Source organism: Hermetia illucens, chromosome 3 (genome assembly GCF_905115235.1).
Source record: "Hermetia illucens chromosome 3, iHerIll2.2.curated.20191125, whole genome shotgun sequence".
NCBI classification, from domain to species: Eukaryota; Metazoa; Arthropoda; class Insecta; order Diptera; family Stratiomyidae; genus Hermetia; species Hermetia illucens.
In genome coordinates this window covers 7,643,970-7,670,606 of record NC_051851.1, presented here as the reverse complement: position 1 = coordinate 7,670,606, position 26,637 = coordinate 7,643,970, and the positions used below count along the sequence as shown (strand labels likewise).

Here is a 26,637-nt window from a genome sequence, read left to right as displayed (position 1 = left end):
TCAACAGCTCCGGAGATTCCTAGTGTGTCCCGATGTGTACCGGCTATTCGCGGTTCGCTCGTCACCGAGAAGTTTTCTTGAGGCTACTACCTGCCAACTAGGGAGTCAGAACTACTTACTCGGGCACCCCGGGAACGTCACACTCCGTATCGTAAACGACCCGTTAAAGTTCGTTGAAGACCCTTGAGGGGACTTACTAAGTATGGATCAGGTGGAGGGTCTAGAACCGCTTCCGGTCAAAAAAGGGTTAGATGAGAGTATATCAGCTAAGTGGCAGCTTAGATGGAACGAATGTGGGAAAGGTTGGGTCACGTATGAGTATGGCAGTAGTATGGAAGTTCCGTTGTGGACTTCCGGCTTGAGATAGGCTTCCTCCTGACGGGGCATGGTAGCTTGAATGAGTTTCTCTCCTCGCGAAACCTTGCCTCCAGTCAGGGTTATGTTGTGTGTGGGTTAGCCTCAGAGGACTGATTCCATGTCCAATGGAGAATTGCATGACGAAATCGCTAGATGAAGTGACTTTCCACAACCTGTGTTCTTCTGATCGACGCATTAATGAATGTTTCAAATCTAAAATTTACCGCAATGTCGTCCGTTCTGTGGCCCTCTATAGTTCTGAGTGTTGGCTAGCTATGAAAGATAATGAACGGCGTCTTGCAGTAATGGAGACGAAAATGGTATGTTGGACTAGTGGCGTGACGTGTTTTGATCACATCCGAACTGAGGATATTCGCGATCGATATGGGGCATCTTTGATGGTATGGTCACGTAATTCACGCTGAGGAGAATTCACTTGCCAAGATTGGTCAGAACATTGAAGTCGATGGAAAAGGTCCAAAGGCCGACCAAAATAATGGTGGCTCGATACGCTGGATGGGAATTTAAAGGTCTCGCGATTGCATCCAGAGCAGGCATTTGATAGCACCAAATGGCGAAACCGATCACAGGGAGCTTACCCCGCTTATGAATGGGATAAAGGCTGAAGAAAAACAAGAATGCTCATTTCCTTGGAAAAAACCTGATTAATTTTAATTGCTGAAAGTCACAAATCAACTTATTGGTTCAATATTTAACCAAATAACATCATCCGGACGCAAAACGAAAAATTTTGATATAAGTTTCAAAGGTTGCTTAGTCCTTGGCGATAGTGTGTATTTAAATTTACGCAGCCCAGCGATCACTCCCATCTTTGTCTGCAACAAACCAAATCGAGCTCCAATACAAATTCGTGGTCCTTCGCCAAATGGTAGAAAAGCAACTGATGGTCTATTTTTGACCGCCTCCTCGGAAAAATTATCTGGATTGAATTTTGATGGATTTGGATAGAACTCAGGATCATGGTGTATGGCGTAAGATGGTATAAACAGGCTGATGCCTTTCTCAAGAACAAAGTCACTATTGGGGATTTTATAGTCCTGACTTGCTTCTCGTTGTAGTACCCCAACTGGAGGATATTTCCGAAGAGTTTCTGAAATGAGGGGTGAATTTTGTATTGGTTACTTTCTCGCAATAATGGGGAGGTTACTTACCATTTATAACCTGGTCAATGTACTTCATGTCCATCACAGCTTCATACGTCAGTTGCCCGTTGTGTTTCTCTAAGACTTCGTTAATGTGGTTTCTCACCCTGTCCTGGATCTCAGGGTTACAAGCGAGTTCGTAGAAACAAAATTGAAGGGTTGTGGAGGAAGTCTCAAATCCAGCCATATGGAATACAAAAGCCTGCGCTAAGAGTTCGTTGAAAGACAATTTGTCCTCGCCATTGGTCGTATATAACCTGATCAGGAGCTGCAAAAAATCGTTCCTCTCTACATGGTTTGCCAGGCGATAGTCAACCGTCTCCCGGACGATGCGAGTATAAAACTTTATAACTTCGTCTCGGAAAAGCTTGAAGCGTAGTTTCCGCCCATACTCTCCAAAAACATTTAGCAGAAACGCGAATCTCGTCCCATGTTTTGGGTTTTCAAAAATACTCATTCCAACTTGAAAGAATTCATTGTTTTCACTGTCCAGACTGTTTGTTTCCAAGCCAAAAGCGCATGTCCCGATAACATCCATAGTAAACCGGGCCATGAATTTTCTGATATGCAAGTCTTCTCCGCTTTTGCAGACTTCATCAATTTTTGATTCAAACTTTTTGGCAACATCCCACATAGTTGTGAACATCATCTTCATCTTTCCACTTGTGAAGGTTGGCGAAAGTTTGTTGCGCAGTTGCTTCCATTTAAGGCCGGTTTCGTTGAACAAATTTGCTGACAGAGGATCATCTTTTTCATTGTAAAATGTCCCGTGATCGTGGAAAAAGTTGAAGTCCTTGATTAGAATGTTTTTGACGAGTCCAATATCAGTGGGGACAGCGACCGGTTTGAAGAAAGTGTAGATTCCAACGAGTGGGGATTTCCCTTTGTATTTCCGGTAGAACTCTTGGATCAATTGACCATCGTGCTGATACCGATCGACGTTCTTAAAGTTCCCATAGAGAAAATGGGGCTCCTCGTACGGAACACCCAACTTTTTCCAATACGTATAGCTCCTTCGAATCCACAGGACTAGCACTAAAGCTATCTTCAGCACACTTATTAGGATCACCAGAAGCACCATTACTAACCAAGCTATATTCCTCCAGTTCCATTCGAATACTGAATAAGATTGACACTGACTACGTCTAATAACCACTCGTTTGGTTAGAAGTTGTTGACGCAATAAGAAGCATAAGATTAGAAAGCATTGTCATTGTCAAATTGATAAGAGCCAGCCAGAAATCATAGAACCAGCAGCAACCTTTCGGATAGATAGCGACTGACTTGTCCCTCCTTATCTCAACTCACTGTTTACCCATGCACCCTCATTTGAATATTCGGCGCACAGTAAACCAAAGATACAAAAAAACTCTTCATTCGGAATCGTAGTCATGCTTTGTGGCAGTTTTTGATTAGGAATTTGTTTAGTCACAATGATGAAAAAGTTTTAGCAAATTTTGGGGCGATTCAGTGACGTTTAGGTCATTTTTTCGATAACATCCTGTTTAAGAGTTTCTAGTAATCGTAAGGGATGGGTATGACCAACGTCAGCGGTCCCATTGATTGTAGCTGTTGGAACTAAAAAACCAAACCCAATATCTATTTTTTAAAGCATGACCCATCCAAAACACCTACCGGTATCTGGCCTATACGTTGAAGGGTTTCCAATGACATCTTCGCATTTCTTGATTGTTGTTCCCCTAGCAGAGTTGACAGAACAGCCTAAAATGAATAAACTCACTCTCGCAAGAGCAGACTCCTCACGATCGGAGTCGACGGTGTCCTCAAAGCAATCTGGGAGGCCAAAAAGACGGAAAGCACTAGATCAATTAGCGAAGTAGACCCCCTACCCAGTGAAGAACGGAACCTGGACGACCTAGAGCTTAGGGTGGACACCGATAGGTGATACTCAAAATGCGGAGAAGGGATAAACCTCCAACATGTGAAATGTTCGAATGAGCTGGCGTCCTACCTTTTTATTAATCTTATTAAAATCGGTTTAATGTCTGTCTGTCTGTCTGTCTTTTTTTTTTTTTTAAGGAGGTGGAAATCTTCAAAAGACTCTGGCCTGGGCACGCCAGAGTGTGGGATAACACTAAAACCACCCCCGACTCCATGAAACCACCTCAGGGTATTACATCACTGGGCGGAGTTAGCTTACTTTAGCCAGGTCTCCTTCCATCTTCCCGCGGGGTCCGTAACCGCGCCTTCCTCACTTCTTCTGCTTTTCGCAGTTTTTACTGGATTACTGCGATCATGGAATTAATCGCATCCCAGTCTTCCTGGCAAGCTACCATTCTCCGGACAAAATTTTCCGGTGGTAGCACTTCACCTAGAGTTTCCTCTAGGTTCCTTCTTTTTTCCACGAACCTAGGACATTGGAAGAATACGTGCGCTGGGACCTCTGGGACTCCGTCCCAGTTTGGACAATTAGAAGAGGTGTCCAATTTAAACCTGTACAGGTATTGACGGTATCCTCCATGGCCGGTGAGAAACTGGATGAGATTATAATTGATCTCCCCATGCTTTTTCTCCAGCCACTCCCTGATGGAAGGGATCAACCTGTAAGTCCAACCACGCTCTTCTGACTGGTCCCATCGCTGTTGGCATCTGCTTGTGGATCTCTCTCTTTCGGCTTTTTTCACCTTGTGATACGGGAGGGATCTACCTGGTGTTATAAATGTTCATCATTTCGGTTGCCAGGATGTCAGTCGGCATCATTCCCGAGATGACGAACGCCGCATCATCTGAGACGGTCCTGAAGGCAGAACACACCCTTAAGGCTATTCTTCTGTAAACCGTACTCAGTTTATATGCATTGCCTAAAACCTGTAGCGTGTTTCCCCAAACTCGGACTGCATACAGCATCCCTCAGGGATCGTCAACGATCCTTCATGGGTCGTTTACGATACGGGTAGTGGCGTCCCCGAGGTGCCCGAGCAAGTAGTTCTGACCCCCTAGCTGGCATAATACTTGCGTCCTAGGTAGTAGCCTCGAGAAAGTTTCTCGGTGAAGAGCGAACTGCTAATGACCGATACACGCCGGGACACACTGGGAGTCCCCGGAGCCGTGGACAACTCCCTGTCGACGTCGATGGCGTGATGTGAGCCTAGCTCTGCCAAGGTGGTAGTTGTGGCGTGTATCAGGAGCCAGCCCCTTCGGGACCCTGGTCGAGTAGTGTGCATTGAACCGGTGTTAGTAGACCGCGTTGCCCCGAGCGAGCGCTGATCCGTCCGTGAATTCCGGGATCAGCTAAGCGTAGGTCAGGCCTCAGGGAACTGGGGTAGGGGCTGTGTCCCCGAGGGTATACCCGTTCCTGACTATTGCCGCCCGCTCCCTTGCACACGATGCGCTGGTAAACAACTCAAATGGAGAAAAAAAACGAACAAAACGAGGAGATAGTGGAAATGGAGAGTGAGCTGACTGCGTTTATTCGCAGCACGAAAATGCGCCGTTCACCCCAGCGCCCAGCGAAGGACGCAACAAGGGCTGAAATACCCGACGAGACATCGGGACGCGCAGACGGAGAAAAAGGCTCGGAAAGTGATGCAGCACCTGCAACACAGATAGGAGGAACCCAGACCATACAGCACAGTGCTGTAATTGGGGAAAGAGGCACCGTGGAACTGCCGAAACTAATAAAATGGTTTCGAATATAAGCCGAGTGGGAGGACTGTCGATTACTCTGACACAAGCGGAAGGGAAAAGACTTATTAAAAAATGCACGGCAGTTGTGAAGCACATGCGATCTTCGACGTTCCTGCAGAAAAACGTCGGTAAGGGGGTGAAAAACGGGCTAATGGAACTGGAAGAGCTCCTGGAGAGGATTTCATACTATAGGCGAACATGGAAAGTAAGACAAAATCCGCAGGAAGCAGAAACAACCGCGCTTCCCGAGGAGAACACCACGAGTACCAAACGGATCGCTGACAGCCCATTGCAGAGCGAACTTGGTAAAAAACGAAAGGAGGAAGGGACATCTGAAGGAGACTTCACTCAGGTACTCTCCAGGGCTGAAAAGAAGAAGACGAAGAGGATCAAAAGACAACAACCCGTCGCGCCATCAGAAAAACCTCTGCCTAAAACTAAGGCGGACACGAAGGACGGAGTGCCAAAAGAAAAGGTGGGGAGACGAAGGAGGACTAGACCGCCAGCTTTGCTTATTAAGCCGACGGGAGGCAAGATTTTTGCGGAAATCCTCAGTGAAATCCGTTACAAAATCAAACCCGAAGACAACGGAGCGGAGGTGTCTTCCATACGTAAAACGAAGGGTGGTGGAGTCTTAGTCGAACTAGGCCCGAAGACTATAAATAAAGTCACGTTCTGTGAGGCAGTCAAGGGGAAAAAGCTTTGGTTTCTAGCCTGGAACCCACGTTTGCTTTAGAAATCCGAGACCTTGACTGTCTCACGGAAAAGAACGAGGTAGAAGAGGCCATCAAACGCGAATGCCCGGAGGTAACCAATGTCCGGATTGGTATCACCTCCGCAAACTCCCGAGGCCAAAAACTCGCTGTGGTGGAAGTTGCCGAGCAATACGCGAGGAAGCTTCTAAACAGCGGGAAAATAAGAATTGGTTGGGTAGTGTGTAGGATACGAATTCTGGCCGCCCCAAGCAAATGTTACAGATGTTTGGATTATGGGCACACATCTGCAAACTGTCGGGGACCTGACAGAAGGCCAACATGCCGTAAATGCGGTCAGGCAGGCCATAAAGCGAACAGCTGCAATGAAAAGGAAAGCTGCGTCCTATGCAGGGACCGTGGCGCGACTGATGAGAGCATTGTGCACACTGCGGGATCGGGGCGGTGTCCAGTTTTCAGAGCAGAACTGGTAAGAGCTAGGATACGGTCAACATGATTCGCATCCTACAAATCATTATGCACCGGAGTGCAACCGCTCACGAGTTGCTAGCGCAGTTCGCTGCGGAGACCAAAGCTGATTTAGTACTCATCAGTGAGCAGTACCGAAACAAGGGCCCAGTTTCATGGCACCCAGACATATCAGGTACCGCTGCCATCTGGGTTCGGAACGGCACCCTCCTGGGGGTTCTTGCCCAAGGCCGAGGGGACGGCTTTGTCTGGATTCGGTGTTCAGGGATAACGTTTTTTAGTGTCTATCTTACGCCGAATGAGACGATGCCGGACTTTCGTCGGAGGCTTGAGGCTTCGGAGGACGCTATCTTAAGCACGGATGGGCGGATCCTAGTCGGAGGTGACTTCAATGCTAAGGCACTTGAATGGGGCATGCCTCACACAGATTCCAGAGGGAAACGAATTCTGGAAATGGCGGCGAGAACAGGACTGGTAGTTCTAAACACCGGATCCACCCCAACGTTCCGGCGCCCGGGCTGCGAAGGAAGCATTCCAGACGTAACCTTCGCATCGGAATCACTGGTGTAGCTGGTGGACGGGTGGCGAGTTCTGGAAGATTTTTCGGCAAGTGACCACCAATACATTGCTTTCGAAGTGGTGGACACAAACTCTCGGTGTGCGCCACCCCAGCGATCTTTCTGTGTATGGAACGTCGCGAATGTGAACACCGGGAAGTTTGTCGAAACTCTGGGAACAGGTGGGGCCACGCTAAAGAGTACTCCTGGGGGCGGTGGCGCCGCTGCTGACACTGTCGTAAATTCAGTTATGAACCTGATAACGACGGTCTGCGGAGTCTCCATGCCCAGGAAGACATCGAGGCGCGGCAAACCTTCCATGTATTGGTGGACGGTGGAAATCGCAGAGCTCCGGAAGGAATGTCACAGACTCCGCCGCTTAACACAACGTCTAGGCGACCGGGAGGAGGCATGTACCACAATGATGGAGTACAAATCAGCCAAAAGGAGACTCCGCAGCGCAATAAACAAAAGCAAAGCTCGCTGCTGGCAAGACCTGATCGACGAGGTGAATGGGGATCCGTGGGGACTCGGTTACAAAATTGTAACCCGAAAAATCGGGACTCTGCGGAAACCCTGTTCACTTAAGGCCGAGCAGATGGACCGCATTGTGAGGGCACTCTTCCCTGCACACCCCGTATGGGATGGTGACGTCGGCGCGGAGAGCGCAGAGGACTGTCCACTTTTCTCTGTAAAAGAGTTGGAACAGGCAGTCCTCTCTATGAAAAACAAGAAGGCGCCAGGACCCGATGGTATTCCAGCAGAGGTGTACAAACTGGTATTCCAACACCGGCCAGACCTTCTGCTCGGCGCATTCAACGCTTGTCTGAAAGAGGGCATTTTCCCTGCTCGTTGGAAAGTTGCGAGGCTTGCGCTGATCCCTAAAGGGAAAGGCGATCCCGAACTGCCGTCTTCATACCGCCCACTATGTATGCTTGATACTGCTGGGAAAGTGCTCGAAAAGTTCATCAGGGGTAGACTCGCTGAAGCGATACGCGCTGCCGGAGATTTATCTCCCCGGCAGTTTGGTTTTAGGGCAGGGAGATCGACAATTGATGCTGTCATGCAGGTCGTGGACGCCGTTCGACGAGCAGAGGCACATAGCCGCCGAACTCGACGGGTGGTGCTCCTCGTAACGCTTGACGTCAGAAACGCCTTCAATTCCGTAAGATGGAAAGACATTCTAGGCACACTAGAGAATACCTTCAACGTGCCGAACTATCTCTTACGGATTTTGAGGGACTATCTGAGGAACCGCTTCCTGCTCTATGAAACATTAGAGGGTCAAAGGTGGATGGAGGTCACATCGGGGGTAGCACAGGGATCCATCCTAGGGCCGGACCTCTGGAACGCTACCTATGACAGTCTGCTTAAACTCGACATGCCAGAAGAGTCGTGCCTGGTCGGCTACGCAGATGATGTCGCAGCGCTTGTTGCTGGACGCACTGTCGGACAGGCGCAAAGCAGACTCGGCATATTGATGCGACGGGTAAGCGGATGGATGACTACTCATGGTTTTAACCTTGCACTGGAAAAAACCGAAGTAGTCATCCTGACTAAGAAGAGAATTCCCACCCTGCGTCCAATATCGTTCGGCGAGTTGATAATCGAGTCAAAATCGGCGGTAAAGTACCTCGGGTTGACTCTTGACTCAAAGATGAGTTTTTCTGAGCAAATCCAAGCAGCAGAGAACAAGGCTGCGGCTGGAGTTTCGGCGTTAAGTAGGCTAATGGCAAACATTGGGGGTCCTACGTCTAGTAGGCGACGTCTCCTGATGAGCTCAACGCAGTCTGCCCTGCTCTACGGCGCAGAGGTATGGGCTGGCGCTCTTAACAAGGAGGTATATTGTAGACGCCTCGCGCAAGTACAGAGACGGGGAGCTTTACGGGTGGCGTCTGCGTACCGCACAGTCTCTGAACCGGCCGTGATGGTGATCGCGGGAGTTATCCCCGTTGCCCTTCTTGCTGGGGAGCGTCAGGCCATATACAAGCGCAAGGGAGATGAGCCAAGGGAGGTGGTTGCTCGCGAAGAACGGCAACACACTCTAGACGAGTGGCAGCTCTCTTGGCAAAATGAAACTAGAAGCAGATGGACTGCGCGGCTCATCGGCAACTTAGGTGCGTGGCTGAATCGGAAGCATGGTGAGACTGACTATTTCCTTACCCAATTTTTAAGTGGGCATGGAAGTTTTCAGTCTTATCTGCACAAGAAAAGGCGAAAAGGGAAAGGCGCATTCTCCGGATTGTGTGTTTTGCAATGGAGTTGTGGACGATGCCCACGACACTTTTGTTTCTTGTGGAAGGTGGGATGGGGTTCGTCAGCAGCTCTATTTAAACACAGGTGATCTCTCTCCAGACAACATTGTGGAAGAGATGCTGAGGACTGCTGATAGCTGGAACCGTGTTGCCCATTACTTTCGGGCCCTTCTCGTTGCTAAGAAGATAGAACTCGACCGGTGGAGGAGCCGGATGGCAGGGGGTTCCTTGAACTGACAGTTCCCTTCCTCCTCTCCTCTCCCGTTGGTGAAAGGAATTCCCTGATTTGAAGGCTCCGCAAAGCGGGAGAGTTCGGGGGCTGGCCCGAAGTAATGTGACAAACGGTTCCAGGCTAGCCCTCTGACGATGGGGAGGTGTTTAGTTGGTAGTCCGATGATGTACCAAATCGGGAGTCCAACACTGTGTGCGTAAATGCATTCACCTACCCTACCCCAAAAAAAAAAAAAAAAAACAGCATGATAGAACTTACCACCCTTGCTATGAGCAGCCTGCAAGTATGCCGCGGTCCTCCTACGTTCGGCATCATCCTTGCGAGAGCCATACTCGTGGTGTATGCTTTTTTTGCAATTATGCTTTATGTGCTGCTTAAAATTAAGTTTTCCGTCTATCATCAACCCCAAGTATTTCATGATCGGCTTGATGGTACGATTCCCGATTCTAATGCAGGCGTAATTTCTTTTGCGGTGCTTAGTGATGAGGACCGCTTCCGTCTTTTCGTCAGCGAGTGCCAGTCCAAGTCTTAACAACACCGATTGCTTCGCTTGGGTACAACTTAGCATGCTCGAGATCCTTTGCGACCACAACCAGTGCTATATCATCAGCGTAACCAACCACCGTGGCCTCCGCCGGAACCGGAAGGTTAAGCACATCATTATACATGATGTTCTACAGTAGTGGGCCCAGTACAGAGCCCTGTGGGACACCCGTGGAGACAACGTACTCCTTGGGTCCATCATCGGTATTATACGAGAGTGTTCGCTCATGCAAATAGCTATCTATTATAGCGGCGAGGTAGGTGGGAACATCAATCGTCGCCAGAGGCTTTCGTATAAGGTTCCAATTGGCCGAGTTGAATGCATTCCTCACATCCAGGGTGACCACCACGCAATATTTGCTGGTACAAACCCTTCCGTGAATTGCATTTACGGCCAAGCCAGTAACCATTTTGATAGCGTCAATGGTTGATCTGGCTTTACGGAACCCATACTGCCTATCTGAAAGGCCACCTTGGCTCTCGACGAATGGGAGTAGTTTATTATAAATGACCCGCTCCAACATTTTCCCCATAGTGTCTAGAAGACATATGGGTCTATAGGAGGATGGTTCCCCTGGCGGTTTGCCAGCCTTAGGCAGCAGCACCAGCTTCTGCCGCTTCCACGGTGCTGGAAAAATACCCTCGGACATGCACGTTTCAAACAGCTCCGCGAACATATCTGGTCTACATTTAACGGCAAGTTTGAGGGCCTTATTCGGTATGCCATCCAGACCCGGGGTTTTGCTGTCGCGTATTCGACTGCAGATCTCCATCAGCTCGTCCCTGGTGATTGGTGGAATCGGCATCATATTCAGGGGACGCTGGAAAGTGTCAGTACCCCGCTCTTGCGGGGCAAATAACCCCCGGATTATTTTCAACAAGAGCATAGGGCACGTGATCTGCGGAGATGATCGACCTCTGAATCATCCTGTCACGATTTTATAGGCGCTACCCCACGGATTTATGTCGGCTTCCGAACAGAGCCCCTTAAAACATTCCCTCTCACTCCGCTTGAGGTTTTTGCGAGCTTACCTATAGGCATGTACCTTTTGCCCTTGATCGATCCTACCTATTGCCCTCTGAGCCATTTGTTTGGCTCTGTGGTAAATCGATCGAAGGCTGGCAAGTTCACTATTCCACCAATAATTGGGTCTTCTGGAGAATGAGTATCTCCTAGGCATCGACGCGTCACATGCCTTAGAGATGCCTTGTGCAACATGGAGAGCTCTATCCGTGGAGGTACCTTCTTTGCTAGGCAGGTCTAGCCACACTTCCATGAATTTTTGCTCATCCATCGCTTTTGCAGACCATCCTCGTATTCTTTTGGATTTCGGCTTCCGGGGTGCGGGCATCCTGCGTTGTGGCTCCGTCCTTAGTTCAAAGGTGGTGCCTGGTGATCGCTGTACGTGAAGTCCTCACTAACTTGCCAGGACATGTCACGTGCCAGCGCAAAGCTGACAAAAGTCAGATCTACAATTGAACCAGTTCCCCCTTTCCGATAAGTGTTTACATCGTCTTCGTTGGCCTCCGTCTGTCTGTCTGTCTATCACATGCCCTTTTCTCAGAAACGACTGAACTGATTGACGCGACATTTGGTGAGAATTGAGTCGACTTGATGAGTAGGGTCCCGCTGGTGTTGGTGTCCATTGCTCGGATAGCGTATTCCAGTGCTAGGTTAAAGAGCATCGGCGCTCATCCTGCTTCAAACCAGTACGTGTTTCAAAAGAATCAGTCAACCTGTTCTGGATCCTGACCTGTGAGATGAAAGTGGTCATAGCCATCTTTGTCAGTCGTAATAGTTGAGCTAGTACCAGTAGCCAAATTAAAGCATTAGGTAGTACAGTACCCAACGATCTTTATTGCCGTATGCCTGCTTGAAGTCGACGATGATTTGGTACACATCAACATTATATTCCTAACACTTTGGTAGGATTAGTTTAACGGTAAAAAGCTGGTCGGTTGATGGGCGAGCCTACCTGAAACCGCCTTGGTACTTGCTAATAAGTCGTTCGAAGTATGGCCTTATTCTATTCTCGGGAATTTTCGTCAGTATTTTATAGGACGAACAGATTAATGAGATGCCTCTGTAGTTTTTAAAATGGAATCTATCTCTCTGTCTTACTCCATCTGTCGGAGGTGTGCAGTGGGGCCAGGATCACCAATTTCGCCATCGATTTGGGTCACCTTTATTGGGGCGCCAGGTGTCGGCTTCGGAAGCTCTTCAAAATAGGATGCCCAGCGTTTGTTGTCGGCATCACGGGTGATGTTTCCATCTTTGTCCTTGAAGGGGATAGTCCTAACCGTTCTTAATTGTATTCACTAGTCTATATGCTTGTCTGGTGTTTCTATTAGCCAGGTTTTCACAAATGTTCAGCAACTGCTCGTCAAAATATTTCCATTTCTTACGTCTAATTATTCTATTCGCTGTAGCTCGCCATGATTTTCTCTTTTGGCTCTGGTTGCACATTGGATATTTTTTCTGAATATTTTGCATTCATTGCCAAACCAGTGAATTCGTGCTCGCCGGGAGTTGTATCTCACGACCTTCTCTGTGACTTCCTTGATGGTGCCTTTTAGTTCTCCGCAAAACCCGTGAAAATCTATTTTGCTGATGCTGTGTAGCATAGGTGATAGTTTTTCCTGCAGGGTGGGGGTATATGCCTGCGGGGTTGCGTCGCTCATGAGTTTATTAGCCGTGAAGATTGTCGTGGGGCTGATTCCGCCCCCGCACTTTCTGCACCGATATGTTGCCTTCACCAAGTGATGTTCTGAACCGCAGTTTGCTCCTCGATAGGATCGCTCATCCAACACCCTAGACACCCATCTTATACTAATGACGGTGTTGTCAAATTGGTTGACCGTATATTCGTCTGGTGATTTGCAGATCTGTTTAATTTTTTGGAAATGAGTCAAACAGCGTCTCCAGACGTGCATAAAACTTGTCTTTCATTGCATCTTCCTTGACTTCAGCCGGGGCGTGGTTAATGAACCAAAAACGAGTCCTTATGCGAATTTCAGGCAACCTCTCGTTGATAGGTTTGAAGTCGATGACACGAGGCTTAAGCTGTTTGCTCACTATAAACGCAACTCCAAACTCCTTGTGTCCCAATGGTATACCACTTTTAAAAATTGAGTTCCAACTCATATTGCATATTTCGCTACCAATCCAACTTGTTTCTTGGACTGCAATCATGCTCAATTTGTAAATCTCGACCTGTTGAAGGTCGGCCTTGACAGGCCCTAGTTTGTTCAGGGAGCGTAAATTCCACCATCCGAAAGAATAGTCCGTTAAACGTTTGCTTGGTCGTCGTCGGTCATCCGTCTAATTTGAGGCAAATATTGCAGGTTTCGCGACATGGAGTAGTTTTAACATCGCAAAACCCTATTCAGGAGTGACCTCGGTGCCACCTGCTTCAAGTGATTGGAAACGCTCCAGAGTTCAAACAACTATGTTGCATGTCTGGCCACGTAGTTTGTGACACCCTACCCACTAGAGAAACTTAGGTGTAACTCAGCTATTCAGGCCACAGCTATCTTTCTTGCCTCCTTTCTCAACCATGGCCTGGGACAGGCTACGGCGGAATTCGATGGCATCTTGCTTGTCGTGAAGGCTCTCTTCCATTCCGAAAGCTTCCTTTCCTACTTCTCTCTCTCCCCAACGCAAATCCATATAATTCCCATCTCTTTGCTCCTATCACCTCTTCTTCTTATATATATTTGCCTGAACTTCTCTGTTACCTTCATGAATTCCACAACTCCTTAGAGCAATCTCACCAGAAAGCATCTGAACTCCACTCTTGATCTTTCCCTCACCAACCTGGCTATGTATTGCTTTTCCCATTTTTCAGATACTCCTCCTGATTGTTGAGCTTGATGTTCATTATCCTAATCTTGAACTCGATGGATGAATTGATTTTTTCAACACCCATGTCGCGCACTAGCTTGTTAAGCCAATTTCAAATGTCAGACTTCAGCTGCACCAATTATTGACTCCGGTTTTGCCCTTACCCTTTTAACATGTGACAACGCCATCGATTGAAATAATAAAAAACTTGTTGTTTCCTTTTCGTTGGTGTGGACATTTATTCTTGCAAATACCGATATTTCGGGAACCACTCGTACCCTTCATCAGTGCTAACAAGTTTGCTCATCTGTAGACATTAAGGTTCTATCGCCATCGACTCCTTTTGTAGCATTCTATCTAACCTGCTTCCGTGGTGCGTCAACCTCATCAAACTTCCGGAAGTCATACTTATTTCATTGCTTTTAAAACAATCCAGACCTTAGTGAAGTCACTAAAAACTGAGTTCATGAAGGATGTAATGACTTATGTGGATTTGGCCGACGGTGAAAAGACCATATTCGTTGGTTGAAGTCCACCAGGAAGGAACAGTGTGAACAGAATCACATTCGATATCATTCCACGTTGTGTTTTGCGAATTACATAAAGGACCGTATGAAGCCAGCGAGCCGCTTTGGTTATGCCGCTCCCAGGGAAGAGGTAAAGCAGCGTCTCATCAATTGCTTCTGCCCTGGTACAAAACATTAAACCGTCTTTGTCCCTCTTTTAATTTTTGAACTTTGGGTGTTAAGCCTAAAAAGGGGAGTCCGTGGACCAAAAAGTTGGGAGTAAGTTCATCATCATCAACGGCGCAACAACCGGTATCCGGTCTAAGCCTGCCTTAATAAGGAACTCCAGACATCCCGGTTTCAAGCCGAGGTCCACCAATTCGATATCCCTAAAAGCTGTCTGGCGTCCTGACCCACGCCATCGCTCCATCTTAGGCAGGGTCTGCCTCGTCTTCTTTTTCTACCATTGATATTGCCCTTATAGACTTTCCGGGCGAGATCATCCTCATCCATACGGATTAAGTGATCCGCCTACCGTAACCTATTGAGCCGGATTTTATCCACAACCGGACGGTCATGGTATCGCTCTCTGGCTTCTCTTCAGTGTCGAATAAATCTTTCACTTTCCCTTAACAAATGGTATCGCTCATAGATTTCGTCATTGTGTAGGCTACGGAATCGTCCATCCTCATGTAGGGGGCCAAAAATTCTTCGGAGGATTCTTCTCTCGAATGCGGCCAAGAGTTCGCAATTTTTCTTGCTAAGAACCCAAGTTTCCGAGGAATACATGAGGACTGGCAAGATCATAGTCATGTACAGTAAGAGCTTTGACCCTATGGTGAGACGTTTCGAGCGGAACAGTCTTTGTAAGCTGAAATAGGCTCTGTTGGCTGACAACAACCGTGCGCGGATTTCATCATCGTAGTTGTTATCGGTTGTGATTTTTGACCCTAGATAGGAGAAATTGTCAACGGTCTCATTTGAAAATCCGTCCTGTCCGAGGCTCCTGTTGTGGCTTCGTAACGAGTTGTTTTCCGTGTAGGGTTGTCAGCCCTACCCAACCCCCAACCTGGAGGACCAGTTGGTACAATTTGTCCCGTTTTTAGGCGCGGGAGACTCGCCTTCATCCTTCTCCGTCTGCAGCTTTTCGTTAAGAAAGAGCTCCCCGCGGTCACCACGTGGAGGTGGAGATAGGGTTTGGTAGTTGAGCTGTTGGTGTTGGTTCAGCAGGCATTTCCCAGGTTTTATGCTCCATCGTGGGTACCAATCCACGTTTCGCCCTGGGACCTATACTACCCTTTGACCACCATGGGAGTAAATTGCTTTTCATTTAGTTCGGTCCGACATCAAATGGATCCGCATCCATTAAAACTTCTCAATTCTTAAACATAAATTGCCTAGCTAGTCGGGGGTAATAGTCAATCCCACCAGAGGGAGGACTGGCGGAACCCTCCCTTTGGTCAGAACGATTACTTCGATTTTTGTTCAGAGTAAGGGAGAATCCATGCTCAGCCGTCTATCTGCTGACTTGCCCCATCATTCACAGTGTGTGATGAGCTTGTTTGATTGTACGAGCGGTGACCAGCCCCACACGCAATTCGCCAGGTATCTCGAGTCACAATAGATTATCGTATGAGGCGTTCTAAAAGCTGGACAAATGTCATATTTCTGGGCAGCCCTCGATGCGACCCTCTTTCTACGATGTCCTTTCTAGATCTCGTAGAGCAGGAAGTGCCCCTCACACAGGACGCCTTGGGTATATCGCCCCACCTCGCAGAATTCTCTTCTTGCATTAAGCGTCACAAGAATCACGGTGAAACTGTGCCTCAGTCAGTTTTGTCGCTTGGGCCACTTCCTCAATCGCATCGTTGTGAATCATCCCCTCAAAATCCGTATTGTTTCTGTAAGAAGTTTCCCGCAGCTGGTACTGTGTCAGCCAACCTTGGCTTCATGAGCTCTCCAAGGGGTTTTCCCCTGTGTTCCGTGCTCAACATACTGAGATGTTGGTACACTAGCGGAGCCTCAGGGGTCACTCTTGCCTTGGTTTATCAGTACGAGACAAACACTCCAATATCAAACATGTGCTCAGCACGTTGAGTAGCAAGTCCTGCTTTTGCGTGAATACAAGCTTCAGAGCTTTACTCGGAATACTATCCCGTCACGGTGCTATTTGTCCTTCATGGTCCAAACCGCCTCTTCTAGTTCCATTAAAGTCAGGAGTACTGAGATTGACATTTGTCAGTACTCCCTGTAACACCGACAAAGTTAGTTCAGATACCTTAAAGTACCTGCACGATTCCTTCCACTGCTTCCATAGAACTATGTGATCGATGAGTGCTAAATTTTTCAACTTATTCTCGAAGCTCCTTGAGACTTTATTATTCCCCTTGGCTAGCTCCAGCTGGGAGCATGCTTTTTGCCTACCAATTTCATGCTGAAGTTCGTTTTCTTTGTATGCGTATCTGCGTATTTGAGGTTTACCTCATCATGACCTCTGGGTCGCTGTGTAATCCGGCGTAGACTTGCAATATCAGCTGTCTATCACCAGTCAGCTTTCCGTGACAGAGTCTCCTTTTGAGCACCGATGCATTGCAAGCTGAAGGGATAAGGCCCATTGTTGAGTTCACTGTTGATTAAGCCGCAGTTCTTTTGTCCGCGTCCGGGCTTCGTGGTCCTGTCACTTCGTTTCAGAGATATCCCGCGAATTTTCCGACGTCAATTTTCCCGATGTTATACCTGGTAGGTGTTTGCTGGATTTCAGAACATTGATAGGGGCCACTTTTCACTTTGGAGGAGATGTACTGGTGGTCTCTGGCCATGAAATCTTCCAGTTCCTACCATCCTTGCACCGCTGACAATAAGTACGTCAGGAATAGTGCCCTCGCGCATTGAAGAGTGCTGGTCTTAAACGTTCCTGAGAAACCCTTCCTACTGTATTCCGTATCTTGTAGTCAGAAACACCGAGCTCATTACGAAAACCGAACACAGATTGGTTTCGCCGTGAGACAAACGCACATTTGCACTACGACCGTTGTCCCACACTCATATGTTGACGATAGCCTCAACCAAATGGCAACAGCACCAGGTATACCAAGGTATAATAAAAGCTTACCATCGTAGTATTCCGACTACTAACTCCTATCTCGATGCAGCTCTCGGAAGGATAACAAGGCCACTTTTATCCAGCACCATCTCATCGTGAACGGTCGCATCCCCAAGCATGTACGCTTGCAGAATGTGGTTCATTTTGCCTAACTTTCGGTTTTTTGCGACTTTTCTTTCAAGATTTGGCACACCCCGGAATCGACATCATGGGCCATGTATCATCTTCACAGACAGTGATCGTAACAAAGGACAAGATATTTTTTTAACGTGCAAGTTTTCACTTCGTACCAGCGTTAATCGCATTTGTATCAAAAAGTGGGATCTGTCTTGTCTTTTTCAAACTGGTTTGCCCAGCACCCGAAGCAGTAGTTGGGAACTGTCATTCTTTTTTTTTCCGCAGTAAAAAAGTTGGCTGACAGTTTTAACAGGAACGGTGTCGTCCGTGGTTCACAGATTTGGCTTACACCTTGAGGCTGCTCACATCTGGATAATCCGTTTTTATCGGCTCCTCAGCCTTTTCTTTGTTCGACAGGCAGTCCTCATCTTTTATTTTTAGAATTCAAACGGGTTTTAGACGTGAAACCACCATTTTTTTATTTGCTCTTTGTTGTTTTGCTGAAGATATTCTCTTTGTCAGTCTTCGACCTAAGTTCGACAAATATACTGCGTCGGTGCAAGTCGGCTGGATAGATTTGACGTCTTCCCTAGTATCGTTTTTTGCACATCTAGACGGGTACTCAGAGGTGGCGGTGAGGAACTCTGTCGACCAAACCAAACCCAAGTGGCCGAGAAGAATGTCCATAGTGGTGCCACTGGGAGACTCAGTATCACTTTGGTTTAGTGGCCGTAGTAGACGAATGCTCCAAAGCCTTTAGGGCGATCAGACCCGAGTCTACACAGGGACTCATCTCATTACCATAAAACCTTACCAGAGGTATAATGGTACCATGGGATCCAGGATAACCGATGAATTCACTTGTTTCAGAAGTATTCCTGTTTCATGTGCGCTTGGCTTTTGAGGTTGGCTCCGTGCTGGGAGCTCCATATTGTTGCATTCAAGCGACGTTCGAGGCTCCGACGTAGTGTTGCGTTTCAACACGGGTGCCGTGCCCCATAGTTCGGTAGAGAACTAGGTAGGTCTTGCATCCACTAGTATGAATTCCCACACGTTCACTCAGTGTAGACTGACACCGTTGTACTTGTCTCAGCGGGGCTCTGATAGGGGCCAGTCTTTTAGGAATTTCGCCAGTGTGTGATAAGGTCCAGGAATTCCCCCGTCTTGCATATGCTTTTTTTGCCCTCCAAGGAATCCTTTGCTAGACGATGGTAGTAGCTTTCTTTTTTCGAAACACCACCCAGCATTTTTAGGTAATTTTTCTTCCACCGCGCATGCCTTTTTGGATGAGGTTCAAATTCTCCAGTGAGATGACTCACGTTTCTGTCCGGATGGTGAGTTTGTTAATGGTTCTTTCCGGTAAAGAGAGTGTTGCACAGTTTGGAGCTAGGAACGTCTTCTTTGACTTTTTGTCCTACCTCGATCTCGATGGCATCTCCTCTTCCACGATGCTACTTCCTCCCGCTCAATTGGTCCCTTTCTTCGCTAAGACAATGGTTTTTTCGTCCTTTCTAGTAAGGAACTTGTAATTTTAAGTTTCTTGTAAAGGGTTTCCTAATAGAATCCACCATTTAGTTGCAAAAAGAGCCTCAGGTGAGGGTCCCCCGTATTAGAATAGCATTTTCATTCCTTGCTTTGCTGCATCGTGCAGAGGTATTGGACTACACCCCACTTCGGGCGGTTAACAAAAGCCTTTGCTCTCTATTCGAAATGAGCTTTGCTGGTGCCGATTATCCTACCCTTTATCTACAACCGCGATGAGAACTCAATAACCAAGATTGGTCTGAACATCGGAGTCGATAAGAAACGACCGAAAGGCCGATCGAAACAACAATGACTTGATGAGCTGCATATTGATTTAACTGCCTCGCAACTCCATCCAGTCCAGGTCCTTGATAGAGCGAAATGGTGGAACCGATCAAGACAAGCCAACCTCACATCTGAACGGGACAAAGGCTGAACCAGAAAAGGAAGAAGAAGATAGTTTCAAATGTTTCTTTTTTCTGGAACAGTTTGGGGATTACAACGGTCCAGGATTTTATGAATTCGGTTAAGTTCGCCATCCCCTTCTGAATCAGAGAACCGGAAGTTCCCATGCAGCTACTAATGATTGTAGGGTGTACTATAGCCAAAGAAACCTGAATACTAAAAAGGATAAAATTTATTTTTTTCTATAAAATATTAAATTCCCTGAAAACTGCCTCATCGGTTACTTCGGCTTTGAAAGGCTTCGCCCGCAAGATGTCACCAGTTTTCCTTTGGATCACTGACCATCTTTCAATCAACTGACTCAATATTCAACCAGATACCTCCTTCAGGTTGTGCAACGAAAAATTTTGATTGAAGCTTTATCGGTTGTCTAGTCTTTGGCGATAAGGTGTACTTGAATTTTCGCAGTCCAGCAATAACCCCTAGTTTCACGTGCATCACACCGAATCGAACCCCTATACAAGCCCTGGGTCCTGCGCCAAATGGGAGAAAGGCAATTGGGTGTCTATTCTTCACAGCTTCCTCAGAGAAATTGTCTGGATTGAACTTTGATGGATTTGGATAAAATTCAGGATCATGGTGTATGGCGTAGATTGGTATATGCAGGCTAGTGCCTTTTTCAAGGATGCAATCCGTGCCGGGAATTTTATAGTTTAAAGTGGTTTCTCGGGATAACATTCCGAAAGGTGGATTCTTCCGAAGAGTTTCTGGAAATATTCAAAACAATTTATGATTTGAATCCTTTTTCAACCAAAGTTTCCAATTTAGAGTCAAGTAAACCACTTACCGTTTACTATCTGATCGAGATACTTCATATCCATTATCGCTTCATACGTCACTTCTCCGTCATATTTTCTCAATACCTGGTTGATATGATGCCTCAACCGATTCTGGATGTCAGGGTTACAAGCAAGCTCGTAGAAGCAAAACTGAAGGATCGAGGCGGAAGCCTCAAAACCAGCGATGTGAAATACAAAAGTTTGGCCTACGACCTCATTGAAGGATAACTTATCCTCTCTTTTGCTCGTATGCAACTGGATCAATATTTGCATAAAATCATTCCTTTCTTCCTTGTTCTTCAGCCGATAGTCAATCGTGTTTCGTACAAAATCCGTGTAGAACTTTATAACTTCATCCCGAAAAAGTTTGAGTCGTAGCTTCCGCGCATATCCTCGGAAAGCTTGGAGAACAAATGTGGATCTTGTGGAATACCCAGGATTATCGAAAACGCTAATCCCCATCCGGAAGAATTCATTATTTTCGTCCTCCAAACTGTTTGTCTCGAAGCCAAAGGCGCAACCCCCCATCCCAATAACATCCATCGTAAACAAGGACATCACCTTTTTTAAAGTCAAGCTCTTTTCCACTCTTGCAAACTTGGTCAATTTTCTTTTCATTTCAACCTCCATCATTGTCGAGAACATCGTCTTCATCTTTAGACTTGTGAAGGTTGGTGAGCATGTGCTTGGCAGTTGTTTCCATTTATCTCCGGGCAAGCTAATCAAATGGGTTGACAAGGGATCATCTCGTTCATTGTAGTAGATACCCCGGTCGTGAAAAGATGCAAAATCCTTAATAAGATTGATGTCAATGAAAATTGCAACTGGCTTAATGGAATAGTAGACCCCAACAATAGGGCTCCTTCCCTTAAGCTTTTTATAAAACTTCTGGGTCAAAAGACCATCGTGGTCATATTGCCCAACGCCTTTAAGGTTTCCGATAAGTCGGGATGCCATGAGGCCGGGTCCTTGTTTCGGTATTGCTTGCTAATTAGCAAGCAGAACGTGCTCTTGCTAGTCGTCTTTGCGCCCAGTTTGACGGGAACTCCGCCACTCCTCGTCTTCCGTATGGAAGACACCTCTGCTCTGATGTGTTCGTGTTTCATCCTGAAGTGGATTTCACTAAGGACTTCCGCAAATGTTTGGCCTTCCGTCGGCTTAATGAGCAGAGTCAAAAGCCCCTGGCTTTTCTTTGGCAGCCTCCTTGTCTTTGGACAGACATGTCTCTGGCGGCGTAGTCAGTTATTTCCTTTTTTCCTTCTTCATCTTCTTCTTTTGGACCCTGTTTCTGCTCTCCAATCGTATTTCGCTGCTCCCCACGTTCGTCTATAGAAGGAGATGTGGTCCAATAGTTCCTCCAGTTCCATCAGCTGTTTTTTGAAGATTTGTTGACGTTCCTCTGGAGGAACCACCATTGCTGCGCATTTCTTCATGAGCGTTACCTCTTCGGCTCTAGCTAGGATGGTCGACTGCACTGGCACTCGGTTTGTGTCTGAATCCATCTGTTTAGGACTAGCGACTCTGGCTGAGCTTTCTTACGGAACAGGGGCCACGACAAGGTATTGGAGTTGCCATCACCGCACGGTCAGTTGCACCGCTTGATAAGGCTTCCTCTTTATTTGGGTGCCCCGGTGTAACATGAGGTATGTCAGCCGTTGCTGCTCCTTTTGCTGATCGCTGCGGTGAACGATGTATTTTTATGCTACGCTCAAACGCAAGAGCTGTGTTTCGTCGATTTTATTTTATTAATTTGTGTGTATTCTCTATGGAAAACTAACCAACGGATCGTGTGCAAGGCAGCAGGCTACAATAGTCAGGAACGGGTGTACCCTCAGGGACATAGCTCCTATCTCAGTTCCCTGACTTACGCTTAGCTGATCCCGAAATTCATGGAAGAATCAGCACTCGCTCGGGACAACGCGGTAACTAACACCGCTTTTATGCACACCACCCGACCAAGGTCCCGAAGGGGCTGGCTCCTGATACACGTCCCAACTACCACCTTGGCAGAGCTAGCCTCACATCACCCCTTCGACGTGTCCCGACGTGTACCGGTCATTCGTGGTTCGCTCTTCACCGATAAGGTTTCTTGAGGCTACTACATAGGACGCAGGTATATTGCCAGCTTGGGGGTCAGAACTACTTACTCGGGCACCTCGGGGACGTCACACTCCGTATCGTAAGCGACCTGTTAGAGTTCGCTGAAGACCCTTGAGGGGACTTACTAAGTGTGCATCAGGTGGAGCGTCTAGCACCGCTTGCCGTCAAAAGAGGGTTAGATGAGAGTACCTTCTGTTCAAAATTGAACCGGACTGTATCATTTAAATTAACCGTTGTTGACGTATTGTTTAAATTTTTTTTTATGAAGAGATCTAAGACTGCAATGATTTTAGTTGTCAATTTTTAGTGTGATCCGCAACGTCATTTCTTTGTAATCGTTTAGCAAAAAGTAGGCGGCGAAATATTTTTGCGAATTTCATTATGGATAAAAAACTTGAACAGAAAGTGTATTTGAAAAATTGTTTTATAAACGGAATGTCTTGTCCAGACGCATTAAAAATGCTGCAAAATACCTATGGTGGATCTGCTCTATCGCGTACGCAGGTATTTAGCTGGTATAAATCGATTAGAGAGGGCCGTACATCTATTGAGAACTTGACCCATGCTTCCCGTCCAGCGACATCGGTAAATGACGAAAACATCGAAAAAGTAAAGAAAATTGTATCCGAAAATCTTCGAGTGACCGTAAGGGAAATAGCTAGTGAACTTGGCATATCGATTGGATCGGCGTACAGCATTTTACATGATGTTTTGGGGATGCGTTGGGTTACCGCGCGGCTTGTGCCAAAATTGCTGGATTCTCTTCAAAAACAACGTCGGAAAACTGTGGCTGAAGAGATGCTTTCTATGGATGATAGGGACATTCAGCACATCATTACTGGTGACGAGACTTGGGTGTACGAGTATGATGTTGAAACTACTCAACAATCTTCGGAGTGGCACTATCCAGATGAGCCGAAACCCAAGAGACCACGCCAAAGTCGGTCGAAGGTTAAAGTGATGTTAACTGTTTTTTTCGATAGTCAAGGTGTCTTGCACTCGGAGTTTCTTCCCGAAGGTCAATCAGTAAATGCACAATATTATTTGAGTGTTCTGAAGCGTTTACGGGAAAATATTCGCCGAAAGAGGCCAGAATTATGGAAGGACCATTCGTGGTTTCTGCATCACGACAATGCACCGGCCCACACATCAGCGCTTGTATGTGACTATTTGAAAAAAAATAACGTCAATGTCGTCCCACAAGCACCATACTCGCCCGATATGGCTCCTTGCGACTTTTTCCTATTTCCCAAACTTAAATTGGCGCTTCGTGGAAAACATTTTGAGACAGTTGAAGTTATAAAAGAAAATTCGCAGAGGGAGCTAAAGGCCATTACAAAATCAGCATACAAAAAGTGTTTTGAAGATTGGAAAAGACGTTGGAAAATGTGTATTAATTCCGATGGTGATTATTTTGAAGGGGATAAAATAAATATTGAAGAATAATTAATTGTTGTCGTTTTATTTGCACAGTCCGGTTCAATTTTGAACAGAAGGTATATCAGTTAAGTGGCAGCTTAGATGGGACGAACGTGGGAAAGGTTGGGTCACGTATGAGTATGCCAGAGGAAGTTCCGTCGTGGACTTCCGGCTTGAGATGGGCTTACTTCTGACGGGGCATGGTAGTATGAATGAGTTTCTCTACTCGCGAAACCTTACCTCCAGTCGGGGTTGTGTTTTGTGTGGGGCAGACTCAGAGGACTGATTCCATGTTCAATGGAGAACTGCGTGATGAAATCGCTGGATGAAGTGACTTTCCACAACCGGTGTTCTTTGCGATCCGCGCATTAACGAATGTTTCAAATCTAAAATTTACTGCAATGTCATCCGTTCTGTGGCCCTCTACAGTTCTGAGTGTTGGCTAGCTATGAAAGACAATGAACGGCGTCTTGCAGTAATGGAGACGAAAATGGTATGTTGGACTAGTGGCGTGACGTGTTTTGACCACATCCGAAATGAGGATATTCGCGATCGATATGGGGTATCTTTGATGGTATGGTCACGTAATTCACGCTGAAGAGAATTCACTTGCCAAGATTGATCAGAACATTGAAGTCGATGGAAAACGTCTAAAAGGCCGGCCGAAATAATGGTGGCTCGATGCGCTGGATTTAAAGATCTCGCGGTTGCATCCAGAGCAGGCATTTGATAGAACCAAATGGCGAAACCGATCACGGGGAGCTTGCCCCGCTTATGAACGGGATAAAGGCTGAAGAAATAAAAGAATGCTCATTTCCTTGGAAAAAAAGCTGATTAAGTTTAATTCCTGAAAGTCACAAATCAACTTATTGGCTCAATATTTAACCAAATAACATCATCCGGACGCAAAACGAAGAATTTTGATATAAGTTTCAAAGGTTGTTTAGTCCTTGGCGATAGTGAGTATCTAAATTTACGCAGCCCAGCGATCACTCCCATCTTTGTCTGCAACAAGCCAAACCGAGCTCCAATACAAATTCGTGGTCCTTCGCCAAATGGTAGAAAAGCAACTGATGGTCTATTTTTGACCGCCTCCTCGGAAAAATTATCTGGATTGAATTTTGATGGATTTGGATAGAACTCAGGATCATGGTGTATGGCGTAAGATGGTATAAACAGGCTGATGCCTTTCTCAAGAACAAAGTCACTATTGGGGATTTTATAGTCCTGACTTGCTTCTCGTTGTAGTACCCCAACTGGAGGATATTTCCGAAGAGTTTCTGAAATGAGGGGTGAATTTTGTATTGGTTACTTTCTCGCAATAATGGGGAGGTTACTTACCATTTATAACCTGGTCAATGTACTTCATGTCCATCACAGCTTCATACGTCAGTTGCCCGTTGTGTTTCTCTAAGACTTCGTTAATGTGGTTTCTCACCCTGTCCTGGATCTCAGGGTTACAAGCGAGTTCGTAGAAACAAAATTGAAGGGTTGTGGAGGAAGTCTCAAATCCAGCCATATGGAATACAAAAGCCTGCGCTAAGAGTTCGTTGAAAGACAATTTGTCCTCGCCATTGGTCGTATATAACCTGATCAGGAGCTGCAAAAAATCGCTCCTCTCTACATGGTTTGCCAGGCGATAGTCAACCGTCTCCCGGACGATGCGAGTATAAAACTTTATAACTTCGTCCCGGAAAAGCTTGAAGCGTAGTTTCCGCCCATACTCTCCAAAAACATTTAGCAGAAACGCGAATCTCGTCCCATGTTTTGGATTTTCAAAAATACTCATTCCAACTTGAAAGAATTCATTGTTTTCACTGTCCAGACTGTTTGTTTCCAAGCCAAAAGCGCATGTCCCGATAACATCCATAGTAAACCGGGCCATGAATTTTCTGATATGCAAGTCTTCTCCGCTTTTGCAGACTTCATCAATTTTTGATTCAAACTTTTTGGCAACATCCCACATAGTTGTGAACATCATCTTCATCTTTCCACTTGTGAAGGTTGGCGAAAGTTTGTTGCGCAGTTGCTTCCATTTAAGGCCGGTTTCGTTGAACAAATTCGCTGACAGAGGATCATCTTTTTCGTTGTAAAATGTCCCGCGATCGTGGAAAAAGTTGAAGTCCTTGATTAGAATGTTTTTGACGAGTCCAATATCAGTGGGAACAGCGACCGGTTTGAAGAAAGTGTAGATTCCAACGGGTGGGGATTTCCCTTTGTATTTCCGGTAGAACTCTTGGATCAATTGACCATCGTGTTGATACCGATCGACGTTCTTAAAGTTTCCATATAGAAAATGGGGCTCCTCGTACGGAACCCCCAACCTTTTCCAATACGCATAGTTCCTTCGAATCCACAGGACTAGCATTAAAGCTATCTTTAGCACACTTATTAGGATCACCAGAAGCACCATTACTAAGCAAACTATATTCCTCCAGTTCCATTCGAACACTGAATAAGATTGACACTGACCACGTCTAATGACCACTCGTTTGGTTAGAAGTTGTTGACGCAATAAGAAGCATAAGATTAGAAAGCATTGTCATTGTCAAATTGATAAGAGCCAGCCAGAAATCATAGAACCAGCAGCAACCTTTCAGATAGATAGCGACTGACTTGTCCCTCCTAATCTCAACTCACTGTTTACCCATGCACCCTCATTTGAATATTCGGCGCACAGTAAGCCAAAGATACAAAAACTCTTCATTCGGAATCGCAGTCATGCTTTGTGGCAGTTTTTGATTAGGAATTCGTTTAGTCACGATGATGAAAAGGTCATCAAATTTCAGTTTGATTCATCATCGTGACTGAACCTGAAATTTTGGGGCGATTCAGTGACTTTTA

The 26,637-nt window shown here is 46.4% G+C and overlaps 3 protein-coding genes across 3 annotated transcripts; all 3 read right to left on the bottom strand.

The window, feature by feature from the left end:
* Positions 1-1,011: 1,011 nt before the first annotated feature.
* LOC119653068 (probable cytochrome P450 6a23) lies at positions 1,012-2,656 on the bottom strand. The gene is made up of 2 exons (XM_038057547.1): positions 1,530-2,656; positions 1,012-1,468 (listed from the first exon to the last, which is right to left on the bottom strand). Exons 1-2 carry the CDS (start codon positions 2,599-2,601, stop codon positions 1,050-1,052), a joined length of 1,491 nt encoding a protein of 496 aa, XP_037913475.1. The 5' UTR covers positions 2,602-2,656; the 3' UTR covers positions 1,012-1,049.
* Positions 2,657-19,783: 17,127 nt separating this feature from the next.
* On the bottom strand, positions 19,784-21,231 carry LOC119650844 (probable cytochrome P450 6a14). Its single transcript, XM_038053988.1, has 2 exons — positions 20,283-21,231; positions 19,784-20,202 (listed from the first exon to the last, which is right to left on the bottom strand). The coding sequence occupies exons 1-2, from the start codon at positions 21,229-21,231 to the stop codon at positions 19,784-19,786; spliced, it is 1,368 nt and encodes a 455-aa protein (XP_037909916.1).
* Positions 21,232-24,606: 3,375 nt separating this feature from the next.
* LOC119653044 (probable cytochrome P450 6a23) lies at positions 24,607-26,285 on the bottom strand. Its single transcript, XM_038057507.1, has 2 exons — positions 25,135-26,285; positions 24,607-25,073 (listed from the first exon to the last, which is right to left on the bottom strand). Exons 1-2 carry the CDS (start codon positions 26,204-26,206, stop codon positions 24,655-24,657), a joined length of 1,491 nt encoding a protein of 496 aa, XP_037913435.1. The 5' UTR covers positions 26,207-26,285; the 3' UTR covers positions 24,607-24,654.
* Positions 26,286-26,637: the final 352 nt, after the last annotated feature.